The sequence below is a fragment of the Thamnophis elegans genome, chromosome 5 (genome assembly GCF_009769535.1).
Source record: "Thamnophis elegans isolate rThaEle1 chromosome 5, rThaEle1.pri, whole genome shotgun sequence".
NCBI lineage: Eukaryota > Metazoa > Chordata > Lepidosauria > Squamata > Colubridae > Thamnophis > Thamnophis elegans.
This window is the reverse complement of record NC_045545.1, coordinates 2,851,026-2,876,074: the sequence shown is the minus strand read 5'-3', so window position 1 is coordinate 2,876,074 and position 25,049 is coordinate 2,851,026. Positions and strand designations below refer to the sequence as shown.

General features: G+C 38.5%; 1 protein-coding gene across 1 annotated transcript in view; it reads right to left on the bottom strand.

The window, feature by feature from the left end:
- VAV3 (vav guanine nucleotide exchange factor 3) overlaps window positions 1-25,049 on the bottom strand; it is a 193,061-nt gene that overhangs the window by 50,611 nt on the left and 117,401 nt on the right. The window contains exons 18-19 of the mRNA XM_032218068.1: window positions 18,041-18,063; window positions 10,259-10,304 (exon numbers count right to left, since the gene is read on the bottom strand). Of these exons, the coding sequence (XP_032073959.1) occupies window positions 10,259-10,304; window positions 18,041-18,063 (69 nt within the window). The remainder of the gene's footprint in view (window positions 1-10,258; window positions 10,305-18,040; window positions 18,064-25,049) is intronic.

Here is a 25,049-nt window from a genome sequence, read left to right as displayed (position 1 = left end):
CCCGCTTAGATGGAATGGGTGATGTGAATTTTAATACTGTATTTTTTATTTTTATTTTTATTTTTAAATTGAAATGTTTCTTGTCTGTTGTGAGCCGCCCAGAGTCCCCTGGGAGTGGGTGGCATACAAATTCTAATAAACTTGAAACTTGTTAGTAGTAAAATTTTCTAACTGCCCACCGGTTCCACAGTAATGGTGATTTATAAAGAAGGGAAGTCAATTAAATTTAAAAAAAGGAAAGTGCTTCAGTATCGGACAAAACCCCTACCGCCCACCATGAAAGCTGGAACGCCCAGTAGTGGGCGGTAGGGACCAGGTTGACTACAACTGCCTTAGACACTCTCTTAATAATTCTTAGGTCCTTGGTTAGGACTTAAATGATTAAATTTTCACAAGTCTTTGATTGTGAATCTAATTGTACACATATTACACATTGTAATAAGGACATTAATAAACTAGCAAGCAAAGCAAATAACAAGATCTGGTAGAGGGGCTAGTTCTGGTTGCACAAGATCAAGTCTTAAGAACAAATACACACAAAACTAGAATTAAGAACTAAAAACAGACAGGAAATGTCTGAAAGATGCTGACGAAATAGTGGACCACCTAGTTAGCTGCTGTAAGAAGATTGCGCAGACTACAAGCAGCGGCATGACAAAACAGAAGCAATAGAGCAATGGAATATCTATAAGAAATATCATTTTGGATAAAAATATGGTGGATTATGCAAAATATTCTTAAAAAGAGGATAAAGTTTACTCCTCAGTTATTCTTGTTAGGTATAATCACAGACTGTACAGTTATAGAGACTAATTTGATTCTGAACTTAACAACGGCAGCAAGACTGTTGGTGGCGCAATACTGGAAGAAGGAAGAATTGCCTACTATTCTAGAATGGACGTTAAAAGTAACAAACTTAGCAGAGATGGCTAAAATATCAGCATATCTCAAGGACCATTCAGATGAGAAATACAAGCTGGAATGGAGGAGATGGATTGATTACATTCAAAATAAATATGGGACTAAGAAATTTCAGATAGCTTATGAATGAATGAGCAAGGAATGATACAACTTATCTAAAGTTAGCGTTACAAAAGGGGAGTTAAAGTACAAGCGAGGGATGACGCTAAAGTTAGTTAGTTTATTTTAGTATATGGTTGTTAAATGTTTATACCCTGTATTTGCCCTGGGAGGTTTGGGGGGGAGGGTGGGAGGGGATGGGGGATGGGGGGGAGGGAAGGGGAAAGGTATATAATTGTAAAACTCATTAAAACTTTTAATAAAAGAAAAAGAAATATCATTTGCCTGTGAGTAACAACTGATAGGACCACAAAATAGATAAAGTAACGGAAAATGAAAAAGCTAAGGTGCTCAGGGACTTCAGAATTCAACCTCTTGACAAATACTTGAACATCGTTGGCATTGACAAAATCACCATCAGCCAATCGCAAAAACCTTGGAATACTTCACATCCCGCGGCAATACCTTTTAACACCGTCAAACAATATCCACCTATCCCAGGAAAGGATTTGATGGATCTACAATAATCCTACCTAAACATCTACTGCCTGTGCAGTACCAACCATAATAATTGATAAAGTTTTAGTTTTCATTTGTACTTGACATACAATCATAAATTAAGTCTATTTATCAACAATACATTTCAGGCCTCAGTCTGTCCTATGAATTATAATGGATACAGAATTTTCTATATCATTTATATTTGTTGTTTTTTTTATAAAACTGCACACAAAGTGATTCACATAACAGAAGCCATACAAAACCAAATTTAATATAAAGTTTAAAAAAAAAGGTTAAGTCCCTGACAATATAAAACTATATGAGTATTACAAAATACATTACGTTGGATCTAAATCTTTTACAGATTATAAAAAATACTAGGGCTTCAAACTCAAAAGCTGAACCTTCTCAACCATCAAGCATTATCAAGCGCAGGTCACGGGGGGAAATGTTCTATCAGTCTACATTCAAAGTTATTGCAGAAATTGAATTCCATCCACTATTAACCAAGGGAAGCTGGCATAAGTATTGCTCTGTTTCAGAAAGCTAGGACCTACGAAGATAATCATGTATATCACCAAAAGCCACAGCTTTTTTTTATTTTTTCCAGCTTGATTCAAATAAAATTAAATAACAGCCTCAACTTCCATGAAAGTAGGGAATATACTACTCTATTCATACTGTTAAGCAACCACCACCTATGAAAAGTAGTGTGAATGGGCCAATATTTTTAACGTTTCTGGAGAAATACCTATTACATGCAATGTCCTAAGTTGAAAGTTAATCAAACAAGTATAATTGAAATATAACTACATCACACAGGCAGAAGTTGTACAAAGTACTCATGGAAGTGATCGCAATTATCTTTCACTGTTTTAGTCAGCACTATAATATCTTCGAGTCCCCACTTTTTTCCTATGTGAATTACAAGTGGGATCATCAAGGTTTTTTTTCCACATTAGCATCCTATTTGAATAGCCCAGACAAATATCAATGCTATATAATAAACACACAGAGAGAGAGAGAAAATCAATAGAGCCATTCTAAATACTGAAAACAGTTTCAAAGGCCAAGTTGAATAGATATGTTTGACTCTGTGATCAAGAAGGTCAACTTCAGTAGGGTAGAGGGGAATGATGGAGGGAAGATGGAAAGTTGGAGGGGGGCGAAAGAAAGAGGTGTATGGAGGGTCGAAGAGGTACATTGGGTTTCTATTTTGGGGGTATTGTTGACAAGAGGAATGGCTGTGTTTATTGTTTAATGTTATATGGCCCCGGTTCTGCACAGTATATATGTGACTGTACGAAAATGAAAATGAAAAATAAAAACACATTTACAACAAAAGAAAAAAAAAAGGTCAATTTCATTGACAGAGAGACTGCCCCTCAGATAGCCAGGCTGAAGACCTTTCTTAATAATTACCGTGTTTTCCCCAAAATAAGACAGGGTCTTTTTTCTTTTGACCCCGAAATAAGCACTTGGCCTTATTTTGGGGAATATCTTATTATTTTTGAGATGCAGGAGGCAGAAAGCGTAGTCACCTCATGGTGGCTGCTGGGTTGCAATATTTTCGGGGGAGGGCTTATTTTCGGGGAGGGCTTATTTTCAGGGAAATGGGATAAATAGGCTTACAACAAGCACTAATGAAAAGCGAAGAGTGAGGCTTGTGAGAATGAAGCAGCCTACCCAAATGAAAACCTTCCCAAAGAGAGATTTCCCACACAGATTCTGCAGATTCCCCCTTCCAGGAATAAAAATTTTAAGGTTAAATTTGTAAACTGACCCAGAAAAATAAGAGATATTATTTAGCCTGACATATTCTAAAACGCCTTTAAGTTTTGGACACAGACGGTAACTGCTAAATTATTAATGAATTCAATAAATGAGCTAATTTTTAGAGGAAGATTCCTTCTTTTATTTAAATTAAAACTTAGTAAATCATCATCGAAACATCATGATTCTTGGCTGATTTGTATCTTAATTAAGGCTCTGAATCTATTAATTAACAATTGCCACACTTTTGTATGAAAAGAAATTGAGACATCCTTACCGCGTGAGCAATTTTTATATGTCAGAACTGAATGTGCCATTTTTAGATTTCAAAATGAGTTTTAAAATGGAATTAAAATAAAGGAATTTCATCTCTTCGGCTCCTATGAAATGTAGAAGGTCAAACCGAATTTAGCTTAAGATATCTGCGGTTGATTTTTAAAGCATTCTGTTCTTTAAGACAGAGCCCAGATCTTAAGGTCAGCATTTCATAAAGATTTGTACAAGTTAGATATCCATTTCCACTCTATTCTCTTCTCCGCCTCTCAAGTACTGATTGAAAAAGATTCCATCACCCTGTTCGTCTCAGAGACAGCTCAGGATCTTTTGAAGTTTAAGATGTATGGGGAGTGGGGTTATGAAAAACCATCTGTGACCTTCTTTATCATAGAAACAGCAAGAAGAACAAAACATCATTTTAAAGGGTTATCTAATCTTATATTTACAAGAGTGTCCGACTATTTTCAGAAAAAGATATACTACTAGAAAAACTGTAAATTATTTTGAGAAGGTCAGAGCAATGTTAAGAGAGCAGAAAGCAATAACTCAGTGTTTCTCAACCTTGGCGACTTTAAGTCCTGTGGACTTCAACTCCCAGAATTCCCCAGCCAGCTATGCTGGCTGGGGGATTCTGGAAGTTGAAGATCATAGGACTTAAAGTCGCCAAGGTTGAGAAACACTGCACTAACTGTTGTTTTAAGATGACTCAGAAGGACTTTTGCTAGTCTTGAACCTCAGGCCATCCACCTATATGTCAAAAAGTTCTATTAACGGGGATTTAGAGAAAGCCATGCCAGAATGCAAGCCTCTTAGACCAAAGCCAACCTACGCTACTACAAGATTCATCCACATCTAAACAAGAAGAGGATTTGCACAACTGTTCCTTCTTTCACTTTCCCTCTATTAAGGAAACTGGGTCAAGTGTTGCTTGCTCTCAGTTTCAAATCAAATTATAGGGAGGGACACGTTCCCAAGACCTTGATAACAGTGGATATGACACTCCTACAACTTGCATAATATGTGCTGATAGTTTTCAACATGCAAACTGATAAAGGTTTAAGATAGCCCTCCTATAACTCTGGAACGGAGGATTTTTGAAACATCTTGATCTTTCTACCATCTCATGGGTACCCTGTTTTCCTGAAAATAAGATCTCCCTGGATAATAAGCCCAATTGGGCTTTTTAGCGCATGCACTAAAATAAGCCCCCAAAATAAGCCCTCCCCAAAAATATTGCAACACAGCAGCAGCCTGTTGAGGTGACCACCCTCTCCATCTCCTGCACCTCAAAAATAATAAGATCTCCCTGAAAATAAGGCCAAGTGCTTATTTCGGGCTCAAAAGAAAATAAGACCCTGTCTTATTTGGGGGAAAATGTGATACTACTGAACTACAACAGAGCCAAGGTGGCGCAGAGGGTAGAGTGCAGCACTGCAGGCCACTTCAGCTGACTGCTATCTGCAGTTCAGCGGTTCAAATCTCACCGGCTCAGGGTTGACTCAGCCTTCCATCCTTCCGAGGTGGGTGAAATGAGGACCCGGATTGTTGGGGGCGATATGCTGACTCTGTAAACCGCTTAGAGAGGGCTGAAAGCCCTATGAAGCGGTATATAAGTCTAACTGCTATTGCTATTGTTATTGCTATTGCTACAACTGGGGGGGAAATCCTTGAAGGCAAAACATCTAGTAATAAATAGCTTTTCCAAACGTTACTAGCAGGGATAAGGCATGCTGGTTCTTGTCTTCAACTCAAAGTTAATGTATTTGTTTGGGCAGTGACTCTGAAGCTGGCATAAAGACTGTAGTTCATGTGATACTTACAAGCATTAAACAAGTACTTTGATGGAAAATCAGCACATCAGATTAGAAAACAAGAGAGCTCATTAACAGCTGCTGAGTCATCTAAGCATCCAGCTGCAATCACTAGGTACACAAAATATAACTTCTAACCTAAAGGCTAATGATGGGAGGTCATTTGGATCTGATTTGGTTCAGCACTTCTTGTAACTTTCATAAAATAAAATAAAAATGTAATGGAGACACTGAAAGATTAAAACCAAGAATCATGCCAACTAAAATAACATATTTTGGAATAAAAACATGTTAACATCATGAATAATTATTGGCATGGATCTGTGTGGCCAGAATTCCATCGTACCAACAGCACGAATTCAGTAAACAAATTTTGGGCATCAGAGAATCAAGTAAAACATAATTTAGGCTAATGTTAACATTTTCAAACTATATGGAACTTGATTAAAGACTAATGTGCTTAGAACAGGGAAATAAAGAGTAACTAGATGTTTTGGATGCAATAGAATCAAGTAATGTGGAGACAAAAATCCCAAGAACCAAATAGATTAATTCGATTAAAAGCAATCTGATTTCTGTCCAATTCCAACAGTAGATAGAGAATCCATCTAGAACAGAGCTGTCGAACTTGTGGCCTGCGAGCCGCATGGATCACATGCTGGCCATGCTCACACCCAGTTTAGTGAAGGGGGAGTAAAGTCCAGGTACGACACATAATGCCGCCGTGACGACGTGAGTTTGGCACCCCTGATCTAGAAGAAGCAACACCAAAATGTGATCTATTGCATCATCCAATAACATTTTGGTGATATGCTAAATTAGCTCTGTTCTCATAATTTTGGATTCTGGAGAACAGTTGTGTTTTGTTGGTTTTAATTTGCGCAACCAACTTGAACCAGTACTATGCTCCTAAAAATGTAATGCTTTTAGTTATATGCAAAGAGATGGAAAATCAGACCAATGGTTCCCATTATTCTATCCAATTAGGCAACAGAAGATTCATGCTCCCTGGCATAAAAATTTGAAATGGCACTGGAAACTTATATTTTCCAGAATGCCGTTTCATTCATTAATTTATAGCAAAATATTAGGGCTCTCTGGAGAGAAAAAAAAGGTATAAAAAACAATGAAGAATCCTTATTTCTTCAAAAATATTCCATATTTGAAATTTAAAAAACAGGTGGGGGGCTGCTCCCATGCAAACAAATAAGTTATTAAACTTATAAACAAGCCCAAAATGGTAGGAATATAATATCAATCTCTTTCTCTTGCAGAGAGAAAATATTTTTCCAAGTAACTGATTCTAGACCGAAACCCTGTTTCAAAATTAAATGCAAATATTCTCAGGTTGCTACATTTAGAAGCATTTAACAACTCATAACTTGTCATGGACTGAAACCCCTTGTAATTAAATTGTGAAAAAGAATTTGTAAAATGGAGCTAAGGGGGGAAAAAACCAACCTGCATAATTACTGTAAAGCACTTCCCCCCCCCTTTTAATAGAATTAGAGAAGAAAAAAATATTGCATGCTTTTATTTATTCAGCCCAGGTTTCCCCAATCTGATAAGTTGATTTTATTTATTCAGCCCAGGCTTCCCCAATCAGACAAAAGTTTGATGGGAAATATGATCCAAATATCTGAAAAATATTTCTGTTTGAGGAATGCTGATTTCGATGAAAGGCAAGAAGTCCATGTTACTCAACCAAGTTCAACACTACTTTTTAAAAAGGTATGAAACTAGAATCCCTGACATAACATACATTACCATCAATAGAAGAGATTATTTGTAGCTCAGGGTTGAATTGTGGAGTCAAAGGTCTCTCTAATGTTGGTTGTTTACCTGCAGAGCTTTCATTACCAAACTAGTTAACTTCTTGAGTGCTAGAAGGGAGTGGGATGTGCTCTCTATTTATGTTTATATATGGATATATATGGACAGATGTAATCATAGTTTCAATTTGGAAATTGTGAGTGTCTTACACCAAGCTAAGTCCCAAAAATGCTAGGAATTCCTGGAAGCTTGGCACTCAGACAAATTAACCATCAACAGGCACACAGAGGTAAACAATGTTTACGTATCATTCAAAAGAGACACTTAAAACTCTAAAATGGAAACAAAATGACCAGAACACCTCCTCTACAGCAATCAACAATGTTCTAAACTGAGATTATCATCATGATTAACACCAATCAAGCAGTAAACAATATGCAAATCAAGGGATTACTGTGAGACTAGGCCTAAGATGCCATACAAGCACATAAGCAGGGTGGACAAAAGTTAGGAAAAACTCTGTCAGGGAAAGTAGTTAAGAAGGAAAAAAAGTTGTTAAGGGGGAAAAATGTCACCTGAATTGGAAGTTGGGCCTGAGCAGATGGGAAGCCCTTCCCCAAGTCCAAACAACCAGAACAAAACAAGGACTTTGGATATAAAGGGGGTCTTGAAGCCCACCTACTCTTTGAGTCATCTTTACCTGGCAGTCTAATTGACTAATAAGTGTGTGTGTACATTTGTGTGTGTGTGTGTGTTTGTGTACCAGAGGTAGGTTCCTACCGGTTTCACTGAACCGGTAAGTGGTTTGCCGGCCTGGGTCACCAGAACTGGCAGCGACCCAGGCCTGCCACGCCTCTGAACTGGTTCCCCGGTTGGCGCAGCATGTTATTTTTTTCATTTTTTTAATGTTCTGTGCATGCGCAGACCTATTTATGGGCAACTGTGCACGCACGTGGAGGGTGTGTCTGGCAAAATTGCACGCGCACCGAACCGGCAATAATGCCGACAGCAACCCACCCCTGGCGTGTATGTTTACGCAAAACCACCGAGAGCATCAAGGACTCCACATTTCTATCAGTAATGAGCAGAAGAAAGGCAGCATCCATCGCCAGACACCAATTCCAATTCTTCCCATACTGCTTTGCCAAAAAACAAAACAAAAATATTCAGGTAACCTGATGGTGGTTTTTTTTTTACTACAATTCCATTGATTGGGCCTACCTACTGGGGCTGATGGGAATGAAAACCAACCCATCTGAAAGCACCGAGATACCCAACAGCTGCAACTTACAAAATGTAGACAGCCATTTGGACCAAATTCACAACAATTTTGGTTTTTGGAGTTGTTGTTCCTCACATCAAAAGCAAAACATCTGTAAAAGCTCAACCATGTCTAAAACCATTCCGATCTTGGTCTTCTCTGTATGGGATCAGTTATGTATTAAAAGATGTAGGATTATTGTTTCGATCCACCTACATTTTCTGTCCTTTAATCATTTTATCCGCTCCTTCCTTGAAGATGATTTCAGAAGAACCAGAATGCCAATATTTAAGATGTGGATATTAAGACTCTCTTGTGCTTATTCATGTTTTGCAAATATACAGTAGTTACCTTTTCAGATGCTTTTTGGGGGGATATTTTACCTGATTGTGTATTTATATTGGTTTGTTACTCTTTGATTTTATTATAGTTTGCTGTATTTACACTATGGGGACACTTTGGTTGAAAAATAAGCTATAAATTTATTAAATGAAACCAATAAAATAAAATAGTTCTCATGAGACATGAGATCAGTGTGTATAAACACACTCCTGGTAACTGCATTTAAAATAGTTGATTATAAACTATAAGGGATTATTGAGTATTAAGCAGCGATTAAACTGAATTGTGCTTGGAGAGTCACACCTCAAGATTCTTACTATCTTCAGCCTCCAGGGTAAAACAGCAATAACTAAGAACACACATCGCTGGTAAGATTAACTCCAAGGTTAAAACTAGCTTCTCAATTTAAGGTGGGGGGGGAGTTAACCAATAGCCCAGAAGCTCTAGGAATATAAACCTAGTTTAAGAGCGCATTTTTAAAAGAAAAACAAATGAACAAGATGTATCTAGGGTTTAATTAGTCATACGACTGAACCACTGAAAACGGGAGTGTAATTAGAAGCCTTGCGGCTTATCTGAATCTAAGCTATAGAATTCAGCAAGATTAAAAAGTATCAGTCAAAAAAAAATAAGGTGTTCTAACTGCTGAAATGCCCGGAATGTCAAAAATTTCTACTGCTGCAGTTGTAATAATACTAAACTGGTCAATCAAACTCTCGTTGCAGAATTAGGGAACCATATTCATGACTGCATGGGGCAATCTGAACCTCTCAATTTAACAAGTTGCAAGGATAAAATTGGAAATACTGCCCCAAGTCCCTGCAGAATGTAAGTGGCACAGAAGAAAAAAATAAGAAGAAAAAACATTGTACTAGCTGTAGGTTATTAGATATAGGCTGATAAGAATCCCAGCTTTATCTAAATAACCTCTACTCTAAATCAAGGCTGGGCAATAACATTCAGCCCTTTGTTTTTCACTGCACAGGGATGCAGAGGACCTGGCTGGTGAACCTTTCCTAGATTTGGCAGGAACAATCTAGTTTGGTGAGGTTTATGGGGCAAACCCAATATGCAGCATATATCATAAAATGATTTTATTTTTTGGCCCAGAGGCAAACATCTTCCAGTTTAAAGGGGAAGGAGAGATTTGGGTAGGGGTGAATTATTACTTTTTGTTACATCCTTTCTGGCCCTTTAAAAAGATCAGAAACCTTTAAAAAAAATCCTATTGTGACTATTAGAGAGTTACATGAAGCCTGTTACTACAGGCAAATAAAAACATTACTATAACATTACACTATTTTGTTATCTTACCAGGTCTGGAACATGCATGAGATTAGAACCGATAGCAAACTACATCTCTGCAGTCTGCTTATGAAAACATGTACAATAAGTCCTTGAGTCGGAAGGAAGTCAAAAAACAGGGCAATAATATGACAAATCAATTCCAATCGCCTCGGCTTTTATTAGCAAATTTTTTAAAAAATTGTATCAGACAAACCTGAGTCCATATGCCTGGAACTTTTTCGAAGTCCATTCAGTCGTTTCTGTGTAATTAAAGACACGCCAGTTAGAGATTACTTTCTAAAATAGAAATAGTTCCTCTTTTCATGTAAATTCTATTCAATTAGAGCACCATTAATTCACATCGGTGTTTCCACCCCCAAATCTTCCAGTCTTACTCTGACCTGAGACTCAATACTGCTGACCAAAAAAATGCTAAGAACATGGCCAGAACCTGACAAGTCAATTCACGTAACTTCAGCTAACAAAAAAGAGCATGTGTGTTTAAATATATATATATATATATATATATATATATATATATATATATATATATATATATATATATATATATATATATATATATATATATATATATATATATATATATATATATGCTATATTTATGCTGATAAATAAATAAAGGGCATACCAGGGGTTGTGACTTTAAGTATGTATGTATATATATATAGCCTGTGGCCTAATGGCTAAGATTTCTGCCTAGTATGCCTAGTGTGCAATATAGCCCAGGTTCAAATCCCAGTAAGGGTATGGCTAGCTGATGAGAGCTAAATAGCTTGAAATAGATCTATACTAGTCTCCCTTTATTTATTTATCAGCACAAATAAAAAAACACAAATATAACAAAGGCAACAGTAAAAATATTGGGTTTCTGTCGTGATGGACTCTTGTGACGAGCCGAAGGACAGATGATGGAAGCAGTTAGCTTCCTCCCATAATTGGGGCTTACCAGGGGTTGTAAAAAATCTAATAGATACCTTTCACCCTGGCTTCGCTGATAAACGGATAAGAGCCTGTGGCCTAATGGCTAAGATCTCTGCCTAGTATGCCTAGTATGCAATATAGCCCAGGTTCAAATCCCAGTAAGGGTATGGCTAGCTGATGAGAGCTAAATAGCTTGAAATAGATCTATACTAGTCTCCCTTTATTTATTTATCAGCACAAATAAAAAAACACAAATATAACAAAGGCAACAGTAAAAATATTGGGTTTCTGTCGTGATGGACTCTTGTGACGAGCCGAAGGACAGATGATGGAAGCAGTTAGCTTCCTCCCATAATTGGGGCTTACCAGGGGTTGTAAAAAATCTAATATATATATATATATATACACACACACACACATATATATATATTAGAATCAGTATATACCTCCTTATTAACTTCATTCCATAAAATAAAGGAACTAAAAAAGAATTGCTAATAGTCTCCACATTCTTATTTTCTTTTTTTTTTAAATATATTTTATTCATTTTCACATTCCATTTTACAGTCACTTATATACTGAATATTTGCTATAAGAAAAGAAATAAAATAAAATAAAAAAGAAAACACAACTCATCATCATTCACAACCCCACCTGACACTTCCATCCTCCATACACCCCATCTTTCCCCTCCAACTTTCCTTTCCTCCCTCTAACACTCCCCTTCCCTACTTCCCTTTCCCCTCAAACCTTCCTTTCTCCCCTTCCTCCTAGCGTTCCCCTTACGCCCTCCTTACATTCCCCTTACTCCTTCCTTACTCCTCCCTCCGCTTTCCCTCTACCTCTCCCCTTGGTGTGTTCCTTTATTCAACTCTTATTTATTAATATTGAACTATAATATAATAAAAAATAAAAAATAAAATAAACCAAGGAAAAAAATATAAAGAAAGAAAAGAAAAAAAGAAAGAACAACCGTATACAAGTGCATTCTTCTTCTTATTGAAACTATATCAGCACCCACCCACCCACCCCCCATAAATCCCCATCCCTAGTCCCCCCGACTTCCCAGGGCCCACACCTGGCACTGCCCTCTGTCATACCCCTTCTAAAGTATCTTATGATCGTGTGAATTAAAGATAAAAGTAATATAAAAAAAATAGATAAAAAGAATTTACAAATTATAAAAAGGAAAAGAAAAAGAAAAAAAAGAACTCTTTGTATTAAGCTCAGCCCCCATCTTTATTTATGTTTAGACAGTATAAATCATTCTATATGTATTCTATTCTCGTCTCTTGCTTCTTTGTTATTTACCCCAACCTCCTGTAGACTCTCCAGTTCATCTTCCTTAACCTTATATTCAAATAAAAATTTATACAAATTTGTGCAGACATCAGTTTACAATCTAGCTCAGAATAAGAATAAGAATCCACATTCTTATTTTCAATTCATGGTGTTTTTGGCCTGCCAGAGGCAGCACTGATTCTCTCCTGCTGCAAATGGTGCAGTTCATCTCACCAATGCAAATGCAGGAAGCTGTAGGAGGCTTTGAAGAACAGCCAAGTGGGGCGAAATGAAGCAATGCAGCCATTTGCTTCACTCTTAGCTGCAAAAGGACGTGAGGTTTCATGAAACAGTTTCAGGTGTGCTCTGTTTTCTTCTTTGTTGAAGCAAAACACGCCCTGGAAGGCCTGTACATTCCTAATGTTTCGTGCATGGAGCTGTTTAGAAGAACTTCTCGGCCGCTGCAACATGACCTTTCTTGGCTGCAAAGCTGCCATTTCTCCTACATTTAATAGCAATACCAATAGCAGTTAGACTTATATACCGCTTCATAGGGCTCTCAGCCCTCTCTAAGCGGTTTACAGAGTCAGCAAATTGCCTCCAACAACAATCCGGGTCCTCATTTTACCCACCTCGGAAGGATGGAAGGCTGAGTCAACCTTGAGCCGGTGAGATTTGAACAGCCGAACTGCAGATAGCAGTCAGCTGAAGTGGTCTGCAGTACTGCACCCTAACCACTGCGCCACCTTGGCTCCTTACACGTCTTGCAAACTCTGAAATTGAAATGATACTGTTTGAACAGTTTGCAACTGAGCACGTATCCCTTGATTGAGAGAGCCGAGGTGGCACAGTGGTTAGAGTGCAGCACTGCAGGCTACTTCAGCTGACTGCTAGTTCGGCAGTTCGGCTGTTCAAATCTCACCGGCTCAGGGTTGACTCAGCCTTCCCTCCTTCCGAGGTGGGTAAAATGAGGACCTGGATTGTTGTTGGGGGCAATATGCTGACTCTATAAACCGCTTAGAGAGGGCTGAAAGCCCTATGAAGCGGTATATAAGTCTAACTGCTATTGCTATTGCTATTGAATGTTGGGGAAGTGCCTGGAAAGGAGACATACACTCTTAAAAAATCCTCCGGAAAAGCACTGCGAGAGGAACACTGAAGCTCATGATCTCAGATCCCCCCCCCCCAAGAAAGCCATTCAATGAACTTTAAACCGGATCAGTTCAGTTTCTGAACTGATGCAATGCCCTTTCAAAGAAATGCCTGCAGACATGAATGTTGTCCCTTTTTATTTTTAACATTTTACTAATCAAAGCTTAGTATTAAAAGTTGCTGCATCAACTTCTCACTGATGGGAAAGGTATGCCTGGAACAACACTCTTGCATCACCCCTACCATATTAGGATACATAGTGTAAGAGCTTTGGTGCCTCATTCAAACCATCCATTTCTGCCATTGTTAGTATTTGTTTATTGTTTATTAGCAATAGCAGTTGGACTTATATGCCGCTTCATAGGGCTTTCAGCCCTCTCTAAGCGGTTTACAGAGTCAGCATATCGCCCCCAACAACAATCCGGGTCCTCATTTTACCCACCTTGGAAGGATGGAAGGCTGAGTCAACCTTGAGCTGGTGAGATTTGAACAGCCGAACTGCAGAACTGCAGTCAGCTGAAGTAGCCTGCAGTGCTGCATTTAACCACTGCGCCACCTCGGCTCTTATTAGCTTCCTCCATAGAGGTCTATGCCACAGCCAACTTGCCACAGGCAACTCGCCGCAGGACAACTTGCTATGGGGCAAGACCTACGCTAATATCAAAGAAATGGTGGAGTAGAATCAATAAAGAAAGGATGCCAAAGGAGGGACAAAATGAAATGTGAATGACAAAAAAATAAAATAATGTATTATTTATTTTAAATAATTAAATTGAATTGTTAGATTGTCTAGCAGCGAGTTGGCCATGGCAAGTTGTTCCACAGTGAGTTGACCAAGGTGAGTTGACCCCTGTGAGTGGGGTGTGGTGAGCTGGGCGTGGTGAGTTGGCCTCAGCAAGTTGTTCCATTCCGCCTCCATGGTGCTACCTGAAGCAGTATAACTTCATTCTACCTAAGAGCCGAGGTGGCGCAGTGGTTAGAGTGCAGTACTGCAGGCCACTTCAGCTGACTATTATCTGCAGTTCGGCTGTTCAAATCTCACCGGCTCAAGGTTGATTCAGCCTTCCATCCTTCCGAGGTGGGTGAAATGAAGGTTGACTCAGCCTTCCATCCTTCCGAGGTGGGTGAAATGAGGACCCGTATTGTTGGAGGCGATATGCTGACTCTGTAAACCGCTTAGAGAGGGCTGAAAGCCCTATGAAGCGCTATATAAGTCTAACTGCTATTGCTACCTTGCAAGCTTTATCGTACAAAGCCACACAAAAATACCATTTTTCTAAAATGTATATGTATGTTATTATAGTCAATGTCTGAATGTGTGTAAAACTTTTGAACAGCAATTACAAAGTTCACTTTCTATCAAGAAGATGTTTTCACCATAAAAGAGGACTTAGCATATTAAAAGGTCATTGCAGTAATGAGTAGGAAATAATGATGTACTGTAGTTGGAAGGAACATATGAAAAATGTTCAGTTTTATGGGGAAGAACAGACACAATGAGGAAGTGGCAATATCTCGCCCAGGGTAATATTTAGAGAAGAAGAAACAATATTAAAAAACAGGATATCTATATATTGATAGTTTTTTTTAATGGATAAATGAAAAATAGAGGAAGTATCAATTATTGTATGTAGGATACTTTCTTTATGCTCTACATGGGGCAGCCTTTGAAGAGTATTCGGAGACTACAACTCGTCCAGAATGCAGCCACGCGAGCGATTGTGGGTGCACCTCGGTACACCTACGTTACACCTATCCTCCGCGAGCTGCACTGGCTACCGATCGGTCTCCGGATACGCTTCAAAGTGCTAGTCCTCACTTATAAAGCCCTTCATGGTATTGGACCTGGGTACTTGAGAGACCGCCTGCTGCCAATTACCTCCCATAGACCCGTTAGATCGCACAGGGTCGGCCTCCTCCGGGTTCCGTCCACCAGCCAATGCCATCTGGCTACCACCCGGGGGAGGGCCTTCTCTGTAGCAGCTCCGGCCCTCTGGAACGAACTCCCCGCGGAGATTTGGACCCTCACCTCTCTCCAGGCCTTCCGGAAAGCCATCAAAACCTGGCTGTGCCGGCAGGCCTGGGGTTGATGAGTTCCCCTCCCCTCTCGACTTGTATGGCCGTATGACTCTTGTGTATTTTAATTACATGTATTGTGTTTGTATCCCCTTTTCCCCTTTTGAGTTGTTCGCCGCCCTGAGTCCCTCCCGGAGAAGGGCAGCATACAAATAAACTAAATCTAAATCTTAATCTTAATCTTGCATGACTTTGATCCTTCCAAAATGTGTTTGATTTCCTAAAACACACACAGCTTCCTCTTAAAAGCAGAGGTTCAAAGCTATCATTTTCATTTAGAGAAACATTCCAACTACATAAAAGAACAGAGCACTTTTGAAAAATGCAGTTATAATAAAGGTAGTTTATCTTTCATTTTTAAAGAAATCTATAAGACAGCCAAAATTGGGGACTCTTATTATTTGCATAGTACACAAGGCAAGTTACTAAGAAGACACAGTATTAGAAAAATCTTTCATAATCTCCATATTAAGATTGGATGGAAGAAGAAAAAACCCAGAGCTGCACTCTTCCCAGTTCACTTCAAGTATTGAACAAAACTAATTTCTACTACTGGGTGGTCATATGAACTGCATTTAATTTCATTTCTAAGAATACATGTAAATCAAATTCAATTAAAACTAAAGGGTTGGCTTCTTTTCTTAGTGACTCAAGTAGGACTGGGCATAAAAAAAATTATTCAGGAACTTCATGGACTAGATGTCACTCAATTCAGTTGTCTTAGAACAAGATTTTAAAAAAGAAATATCCTGCATATTTTAATTTCCTTCATTTTTAGCTCATTTTCAAAATTGATCCACAAACTCTTCAGTTGAAAATAAAGACAGTTAAAGTTTAGACCCATTAAAAAAAAAGACTTTCTCTAAAACATAATTAACTGTGTGCTATCCTGGAGCGTGGCATACATATATTTGGGGTGCTGGGACATTTCAACAAAAAGAAAAATGAACAGCCTTAATTTCCCTGCCAAATGCTTGAAATGTCATAAAGAAAGTAAGTTCAAGGATATACTACAAATATATTGCAGTCAATTTCTCCCTGCCAACAAGGACTTTTAAATTTGACATTATAGGTATATTTTCCCAAGAAACACAGTGTAGTCTTATATTTGCGCCCTTAGCCTTAGACTGAGATGGTTTACTAAGCAATTATTACTTCTAATAGGAATCAGTACATTATAATTTAGGCCCATGAATATCATCATTTCCTGAAATTCACTTTGCAATTGTAATACTGAATGGGTAGCTGGCAAACCATATGCTCTAGTGCCAAATATACACAGGCTCTCCTACCCTTCATAATTGGTGAATGATTAATTTGCTACACCCTCAAAGCTTCCCCACTTCTGATCATTCCCATTCCAGAATATGCTACCTGCACAACAATTTTATCATTAGTGCAATTGCAGCTGTCCATCAGCCGTTTCCTCTGATGAATAATATGGCTTCACGGAGAATGTTATGCAGAGCAAACACAAATTATTTCCCCCAAAGAGTGGGAGAAAATACTGTCCTATGAGCAAGTTTAATTTGCTCTCAGATTAATGGCCAGTTCTTAATAGTTGACACTTAGGCAAACACTGTTCGCTAGAGATCCGTATTTCGAAACCAAGACTTAACATTCCAAAGTTCTTTCCACAAGTGAATGAAGTACACTTCAAAAATTATACTTAGTACTAAATAAAAGCAAGATTTTTTTTTTTAAAAAAAAGAATGAACGGTTAAAATAAGCTAGTCCCACTTGAATTTTCATTGTTCCCAATTAATTTCAGATTCTTATATTTTACAGCTCTATTCAGAAGGAAACTACACAATTAACACACTGTAGTCCCCACATACTGTAACAATAACTACCCTAGCTTCTTTTTATAACACCCCCCCACCAAATGATCCATTGTCCTGAAATTAACTTCCCATAGAACAAATCTCACTTACCATGATCATTCAAAGTGTTTACGTTTGCTAAGTAATTCTTAGACAGCTGTATAAAATCAGCATTTTGCTGCTCAGTTTATTGCTCACCAACTGAGAATGGCAGAGGCTTGTACTCATTCATTAAACTCTATATAAATATATCTTGGGAATTTGGACCACCTAACTCTCCTGCTGCATCATGGACCAGCCCTTACTTGTGAATTCACTTTGTGCTACGTGTTTTCGGTTAATCTCCGGTACGCCAAAAAGGCTTGAAGAAAATTTTATGCAAATCCTGCCATACTTCTTAAAGCACGGTCCAAAATGGATAAAGAGCATGCAGGATTTCAACCACAGAGTTATGGATTTTATTACTACACTTCCTGAAATCCGTAGAATTTGACGATGCTTCATTTTCAGCATTTCGACTTCTTGTTTCTCTTTTTAATCTAGGATTATGCAAGGAGTGGAAACGCAAAGTTCCTTTCAGAAATCATCATGCAGACATTAAAAAAAAAAAAACCTCTTGCCTTCTGTCGGGGCTAAAAGACAGATGTGAAAAAGGAGGCATTTTGATCATATCCACCACAAATACTACATGAAATCTGAAAAAAATAGAAAGGCACCCTTACCTCGTGTTTCAGAGTTCCATGTTCTGAAAGAAATGTAAAAATTGGCATGGTCAGTGACGGGAGGCTCACACTGTATGTACCACAGTATTCCCTAGCTCCCGAATACAGTGAGAGTATAGTCTGTTTTGTTAGCTGATAACCTGTTTTATGCTCCAACAACCCTGAGGCTCAGCTAGTTATTTTGCAACCGTGTTTACTTTCATTGGCTCAAGCCAGGCGTGCTGGGTTTATGCTTAACTCCATGACACATAGCTTTTTGAACCAAGAGATTGCCTAAAATCTCTGAAACACTCTATAAAGTCTGCAGAAACTTACAGCGGTGAAGATTTTCCAGCTTTAAAAGCATACAGTTATTTGAATCCAGACTTTTAGCATAGAGCAATTGCAGTTTCTTCTCCCCAAAAAAGCTATATCCAGAATATATTATTATATGTCTAGTATTATTATTACACTGCATTGATTTCTCATTCAGATGTAAGACTTGTATGGAGTGGTTTTTTTTTAATTACACAATGTGCATATATTTTGTGCACATTTCTCTGATAGACAAAACATACCAAATCCTAGTCCGTCTTAAGCCAAATATAGAAAGAGCTTTGGATTGATCCACACATATATGACAATCACTTAAGAAAGCAGATTCAGTAGGTGATTGGCACATGTCAATGAGACATTACAAAACTTTATCCTATAAACAGAATGTTCGTATTTCTTCTTTTAACTTCAAAAATAGTCATCTAGATCGAAAAACCAGCTGGATGAGCTTTGAACATTCAAGAACAGCCATTTTCATTTATCAAATTATAGTTCTCCTCTAAAGGAATCCTGATTTGACATGGGGAAAGAAAGATTTAAGTTATTGCTGAGATCCTCCAGTGGTAAGTCTGATCCACAAAGGCATTTTTATATCCTAGCCACTATTTGTTTTAAATCTGAGCCAGTTCACTACATTTATTTTGAATCATCAAATTTTGAATCAATGAATGACAAGAAATCATGTGAGATAGATATATATACATACATACATACATACACACACACACACACACACACACACACACATACATACATGAACTGGGCACTGCAGATAGCTATGTGGATAAATAAATAATCAAAAGGAAGCTACTGGAATTAAAATATTGCATATTTTTTTATGAAAAAGAAAACAGACCAGATAGTGTTCTGCATCATATATTCTGAAATGCAATATTAAAAATGTAAAGGAACCACGAAATAAACTTTAAAGTTCATATTTGTGAATATTGCTTTAAAATCAAAATGAAAACATAATTAATATTACAAAATAAAAATAATCAAGCTCTTAAAAGATCATGAAATTGTCTCTAGCTCTCCCCTTTTTTTAAGAAAACATTAGCCCTATTATACTATGGTAAAACTGGTTTACTTCATATACATTAAGAATAAGGGGGGGAACAAGAGAGAGCTGAATTATATATGCATCATAAAATGGCTTATGAGCAACGAACTTCAAACTAGAACATTTTAATATGTACTCAAAGTAACACGCAATTCAAGACATGAGTGGACATGCCCTCTATTTTATTTGAATAGCTTCTCATGACATGAAATATGATTCTCTCTTGACAAGAGAGATGTTGTAATGCACAAGCTAGGATTGTTTAATTTTAGGCAGTTATCCAGGGATTTCTTCTCTCCATTGCACAACTGAAAAACCCGACCCCAAATAAACTATTATGCAAAACAGTTTTAAGAACTTACAAATCTTGTTGGTGCATCCCACCACTGATGTGTGAAAAATTAGGAGAATTTCATGTGATAAATTCACCACAGTATGTTCTTATAAACACAAGTCAATGAAACAAAATATATGCACCTATAGCATTAATATAAACATGCAGCCGAACATGCAGCAGATCTACAGAAACTATTGTACGCAAGATTGGGTATGGACCACTCCACAAACACTTGAAATGTTTGATGTCAAGAGTTAGAAATGCAGCAGGGCCTCTAGTAAGGACTTATGGCAGACTACAGTCCCTGAAGCAAATGGGGTGGCATTAAAAGGCAGAGATCAGCAGTCAGATAGTGAATTCTAGTCAGCACAATCTTTCTAGAGAAAGGTGAGGTTGTGGGATCGCCCATTTGCACTCCAGGCAGCTGTTCCTCATGAGCAGATTGTAGGAACTGTCAGCATAAGCTGATGAGTTGAGTGTCTAGGAGTCAAAATATTTCAATCAAGCTCCCAGCAATAATGCAAACTATAGAAGAGCCAAGGTGGCACAGTGGCTAGGGTGCAGTACTGCAGCCACTTCAGCTGACTGTTATCTGCAGTTCAGCGGTTCAAATCTCACCGGCTCAAGGTTGACTCAGCCTTCCATCCGTCCGAGGTGGGTGAAATGAGGACCCAGACTGTGGGGGCCATATGCTGACTCTGTAAACCGCTTAGAGAGGGCTGAAAGCCCTATGAAGCGGTATATAAGTCTAACTGCTATTGCTATAGTTAAAAAGAGCTATTCTGATAGGAAAATCAAATCTGGGGAATCAACAGCCTGAAATGGTATAGAGCAGTGGTGGGTTTCAAAAATTGTTTGAACTCTGTGGGTGTGGCCTCCTTTGTGGGAGTGGCTTGCCACCCATGTGACCGGATGGGAGTGGCTTGCCGCCCATGTGACCAGATATGAAATTATGAATTAGTACTTAGGTCGGTCCAAGTAGCTATTCAGAAACTCTGGCATTGCAAGTCTTAAAGCTGTCAAGTTACAAGATCCTTGCACCCCTAACCCTTTAGAAAAAAAAACTAGGAGTCTTCAAACTTGACAGCTTTAAGACTTATGGATTTCAACTCCCAGAATTCCTCCTTCAGTCACGTTGGCTCAGGAACTCTGACATTGAAGCATGCAAGTCTTAAAACTTAAATTTTTGGAACCTCTTCTGTAGGTGTGTCCTGCTTTCTGGGTCCACTGGTGGAACCTCTTCTAACCGGTCCAGTAGATTTGACGAACTGGTTCTACCAAATAGGTGCGAACTGGTAGGAACCCACCTCTGGTATAGAGTTTCCTTTCTAGGCAGGGGGTTGAACTAGAAGACCTCCAAGGTCCCTTCCAACACTGTTTTTCTATTCTATTCTATTCTAAGATGTGTGGACTTCAACTCCCAGAATTCCCCAGCTAATTCTGGGAGTTGAAGTCCACACATCTGAAAGTTGCTAAGTTTGAGAAGCATGGGTGTGAAAGGACAGAACAAATAGAGTTTGTGTAAATTAGATTTAATTAAAATTGCCTTTTCTTTTATTTTCTTAGTCACACTTTGAATTTCACTTGCTTACCGCCTTCTTATTTCATGTTTGCATTTTGCATATTGTTGTTTACTCTAAAAAGAAATGGTATTCTGGATATGTTCCTTTTTTATTTTAATTTTTATTTTCTTTGTTTGGTATCCATAGCATTTTTCAAAATCGTATTTTTAAGTCTTGTTCCACATGAAAAAGTTGCTGACTTCTGCTTTAAAAATATACCTAAATATGTAAAACCTAAACGCAATATATGTGCACACTCATAAGAGATTATGAGAAGTTACATGTCTGCTGGAAAAATTCAAATTTACCTTTGCATAATACCCTAAAAATCAAAAGCTGTGTGTTTTTTTCATTTTTTTGTTAAGTATTCTATGAAAACAAGGCAAAGGGATGGGTATAACATTTTCCACTGGCACCGCTAGTTTCTATTTTTTGTCAGCACAATTACTATTCCGTTTCCAATTAAATTAACTGCAGTTTACTATTGATCTAATATAGTAAGGACTTTACAAGATTAAATTTTAACAAGGTAGAATTTAGGCAATCAGGTCTAAGCTATGCTCGGTGAAGGTGGCCAGGCGTTGCCATTCCCTGTAATTCCATTAACTTAAAAAAATATTCACAGTCACACCCTATACAGTCTTCAGACTTGCTGACTTCTGTGCTTATATAAATGTTTTTCTGGAAGGAAACCAGAGTCTATCTTGCTAAAACAGAACCCAGGTGTGATTAAACAGTGATAATTAAGATTTTTTTTTAACTTCCCCTTGGCAGGCAGTTATGTCATTTATATTTATAAAATAATAATCACTGTTAGGAGGTCAAGTTGCTTTTTTCAGGAGGGACCAATAAGCAGACAATCAAAACAGAAATCTATTAGTCCTTTAGATAATAGTAAATCTTTTCTAGATTATTAGTAGACTTTTTCACCATCTAAAGGTTGACACCTAAGTCACAGCAAGCTTTCAACTTCCTTCCATATCAATTACTAGAATGACAGAATTGGAAGGGACGTTGAAGATCTTCCAGTCCAACTCCTGCACAAACAGGAGACTCTATACCATTCTTGACAAATTCTAGAGCCGAGGTGGCGCAGTGGTTAGGGTGCAGTACTGCAGGCCACTTCAGCTGACTGTTATCTGCAGTTCAGCGGTTCAAATCTCACCGGCTCAAGGTTGACTCAGCCTTCCATCCGTCCGAGGTGGGTGAAATGAGGACCCAGACTGTGGGGGCGATATGCTGACTCTGTAAACCGCTTAGAGAGGGCTGAAAGCCCTATGAAGCGGTATATAAGTCTAACTGCTATTGCTAACTGCTAAATGGCTGTCCAATCTCTTCTTTAAAATCTCCAGTGCTGGAGCACCTACAACTGATGATGAAGAGGGGACAGCTGACTCTAGCACCCTCTAATGTGTGGACTTCAACTCCCAGAATTCTCAGCAATGGCTATTCTGGCTAGCAAACTCTGGATCCTCCACTCAACTCATCTAGAGAACATTACTCTATTTGGAAAAAGGTAATGCAGAGATTTGGGGGGGGGGGGTTCCTGTCTGTTTTGATAGCTATATAGCATTTCACTGAGTTATATTTTGAGCATTAGCCAATTATTTTAAAATAATGACATGAAAGTATCTGGCTGCTTGCTAAATTCTCTGCAAGACCGTAATACAAGTCTGGAAAATAAATCAGTATTCTTAACTTCTTTGTAAGCCGCCCGGAGTCCCTCGGGATTAGGCGGCCTATAAATCTTATTAATAAAAATAAATAAAATAAAATAAATAAATAAACTACCAATTACCAAACTGGATGATCAGCTATGGAAGTATGACATAGCTACCTTTTCTCAAAGCAGAAAGCAGACAGGAATAAAACCTGTCGTTTTGGGAAGAGATTTTGCACACCCCTAATTCTTATCCTTTCTTATCTTACAGAACATCTTAAATTGTACAGTCCTGTGATTTGCCTCACCAACTGGCCACAAAAGTTTGCAGATTTTCTCTCTCCAGTCCTATCCTGGGTGAAATAATTAAACAGTTTCTATTCAACTGCCAGAGGCAAAGATCACATGCAGACAACTTCATGGATTAATGAATAAATTATCATATTACAACATCAAAGATGCAGGGTGTTCTTCTCCAATTTATTTAAAACTTCTGACCTGATTTCCTAAATTTAGAAAACTGCCCTATTTAAATGATCAAATTATGAACAGAAGACAGGTTGATCTATTATTCTGTACACCTGCTGGAAGGGCTTTGTGAAAAATGTAAGTTGCCATATTTGGCTTCAATAATCTGGCTAAAAAATAAAAGTTTACTCAAAATGGGTACTTGAGAGACCGCCTACTGCCAATTACCTCCACTAGACCGATACGATCGCATAGATTAGGCCTCCTCCGAATTCCATCATCCAGCCAGTGTAGACTGGCAACTACCTGGAGGAGAGCCTTCTCGGTGGCTGCTCCGACCCTCTGGAACGAACTCCCCGTGGAGATTCGGACCCTCACCACCCTCCAGTCCTTCCGCGCCGCCCTAAAGATCTGGCTGTCCCGGCTGGCCTGGGGTTAAGATTCTGACCCCATTCGAATTGTGTGACTGTTGTGTTTCTTTTAATATGTTGTATTGTCCTTATGTTGGAAATTGTTTGTCCTTCCCCCCCCCCCCTTTTTGAACTGTGAGCCACCCTGAGTCCCCCCAGGGAAAAGGGCGGCATACAAATAAAGGGAAAATGAAAATGAAAAAAATGAAAATTCCAAATGGCCTCCACGTAAGGTTGTGAACAGTGGAGTATCTAAACCAGCATTTATGTCCCTTTAGCAGTCAAACAGATGCTTTTGAGAAGATTAAATAAAGGCATAAAGAATATAATCGCTTTCTGCCTCTTTCACCGCCATGCCTAGAATCTACTATCAAGTGTTTTGGAAGTAGTTGACCATTTATTTACTTGTATCCTGGAGATTCTCGGTCATCCAGGTCATGGTTGTCCCAAAAGTGCTTTTTAAGAGGCAACTAACTGGTTTGAGCTGAAGAAGCTTCTTGGATGAGACATGAAACATCTTCCAAGAAAAACTAGAAAGTCAAGCTGCCTCTTGAAAAATTATGGTCTAGCCTGGTACCTTTAACCCAGAGGTGGGTTCCTACCAGTTCGCACCTATTCGGTAGAACCGGTTCGTCAAATCTACCGAACCGGTTAGAAGAGGTTCCACCAGTGGACCTGGAAAGCAGGCCACACCTACAGAAGAGGTTCCAAACATTTTTTGAAACCCACCACTGCCATACACACAGACACACAGACACACACACAAACACAGACAGACAGACAGACACAGAGAGAGCGAGAAAGAGAAAGAAAGGAAGAAAGAAAGAAAGAAAGAAAGAAAGAAAAAAAAAGAAAGAGAGAGAGAGAGAGAGAGAGAGAGAGAGAGAGAGAGATGAAAGAAAAAAAAGAAAAAGGGACAAAGAGCCAAAAGGAAGGAGAGAGAGAGAGAGAGAGAGAACACATGACCAGCAAGCCACTCCCACCAGGTCATATGGCCGGCAAGCCACTCCCACAATGGAGGCCACACCCACAGAGTAGGTTCGAAAATTTTTTGAAACCCACCATTGCTTTAACCACTAGACCAAACTGCCTCCATGATGATTATAAGTTATATAATTAACGGTTGCCTTCTCCAATTTATAAATTCCTCCAAGTAAACTTCTGAATATTCACAGTGACCACTCTCAACAGTGA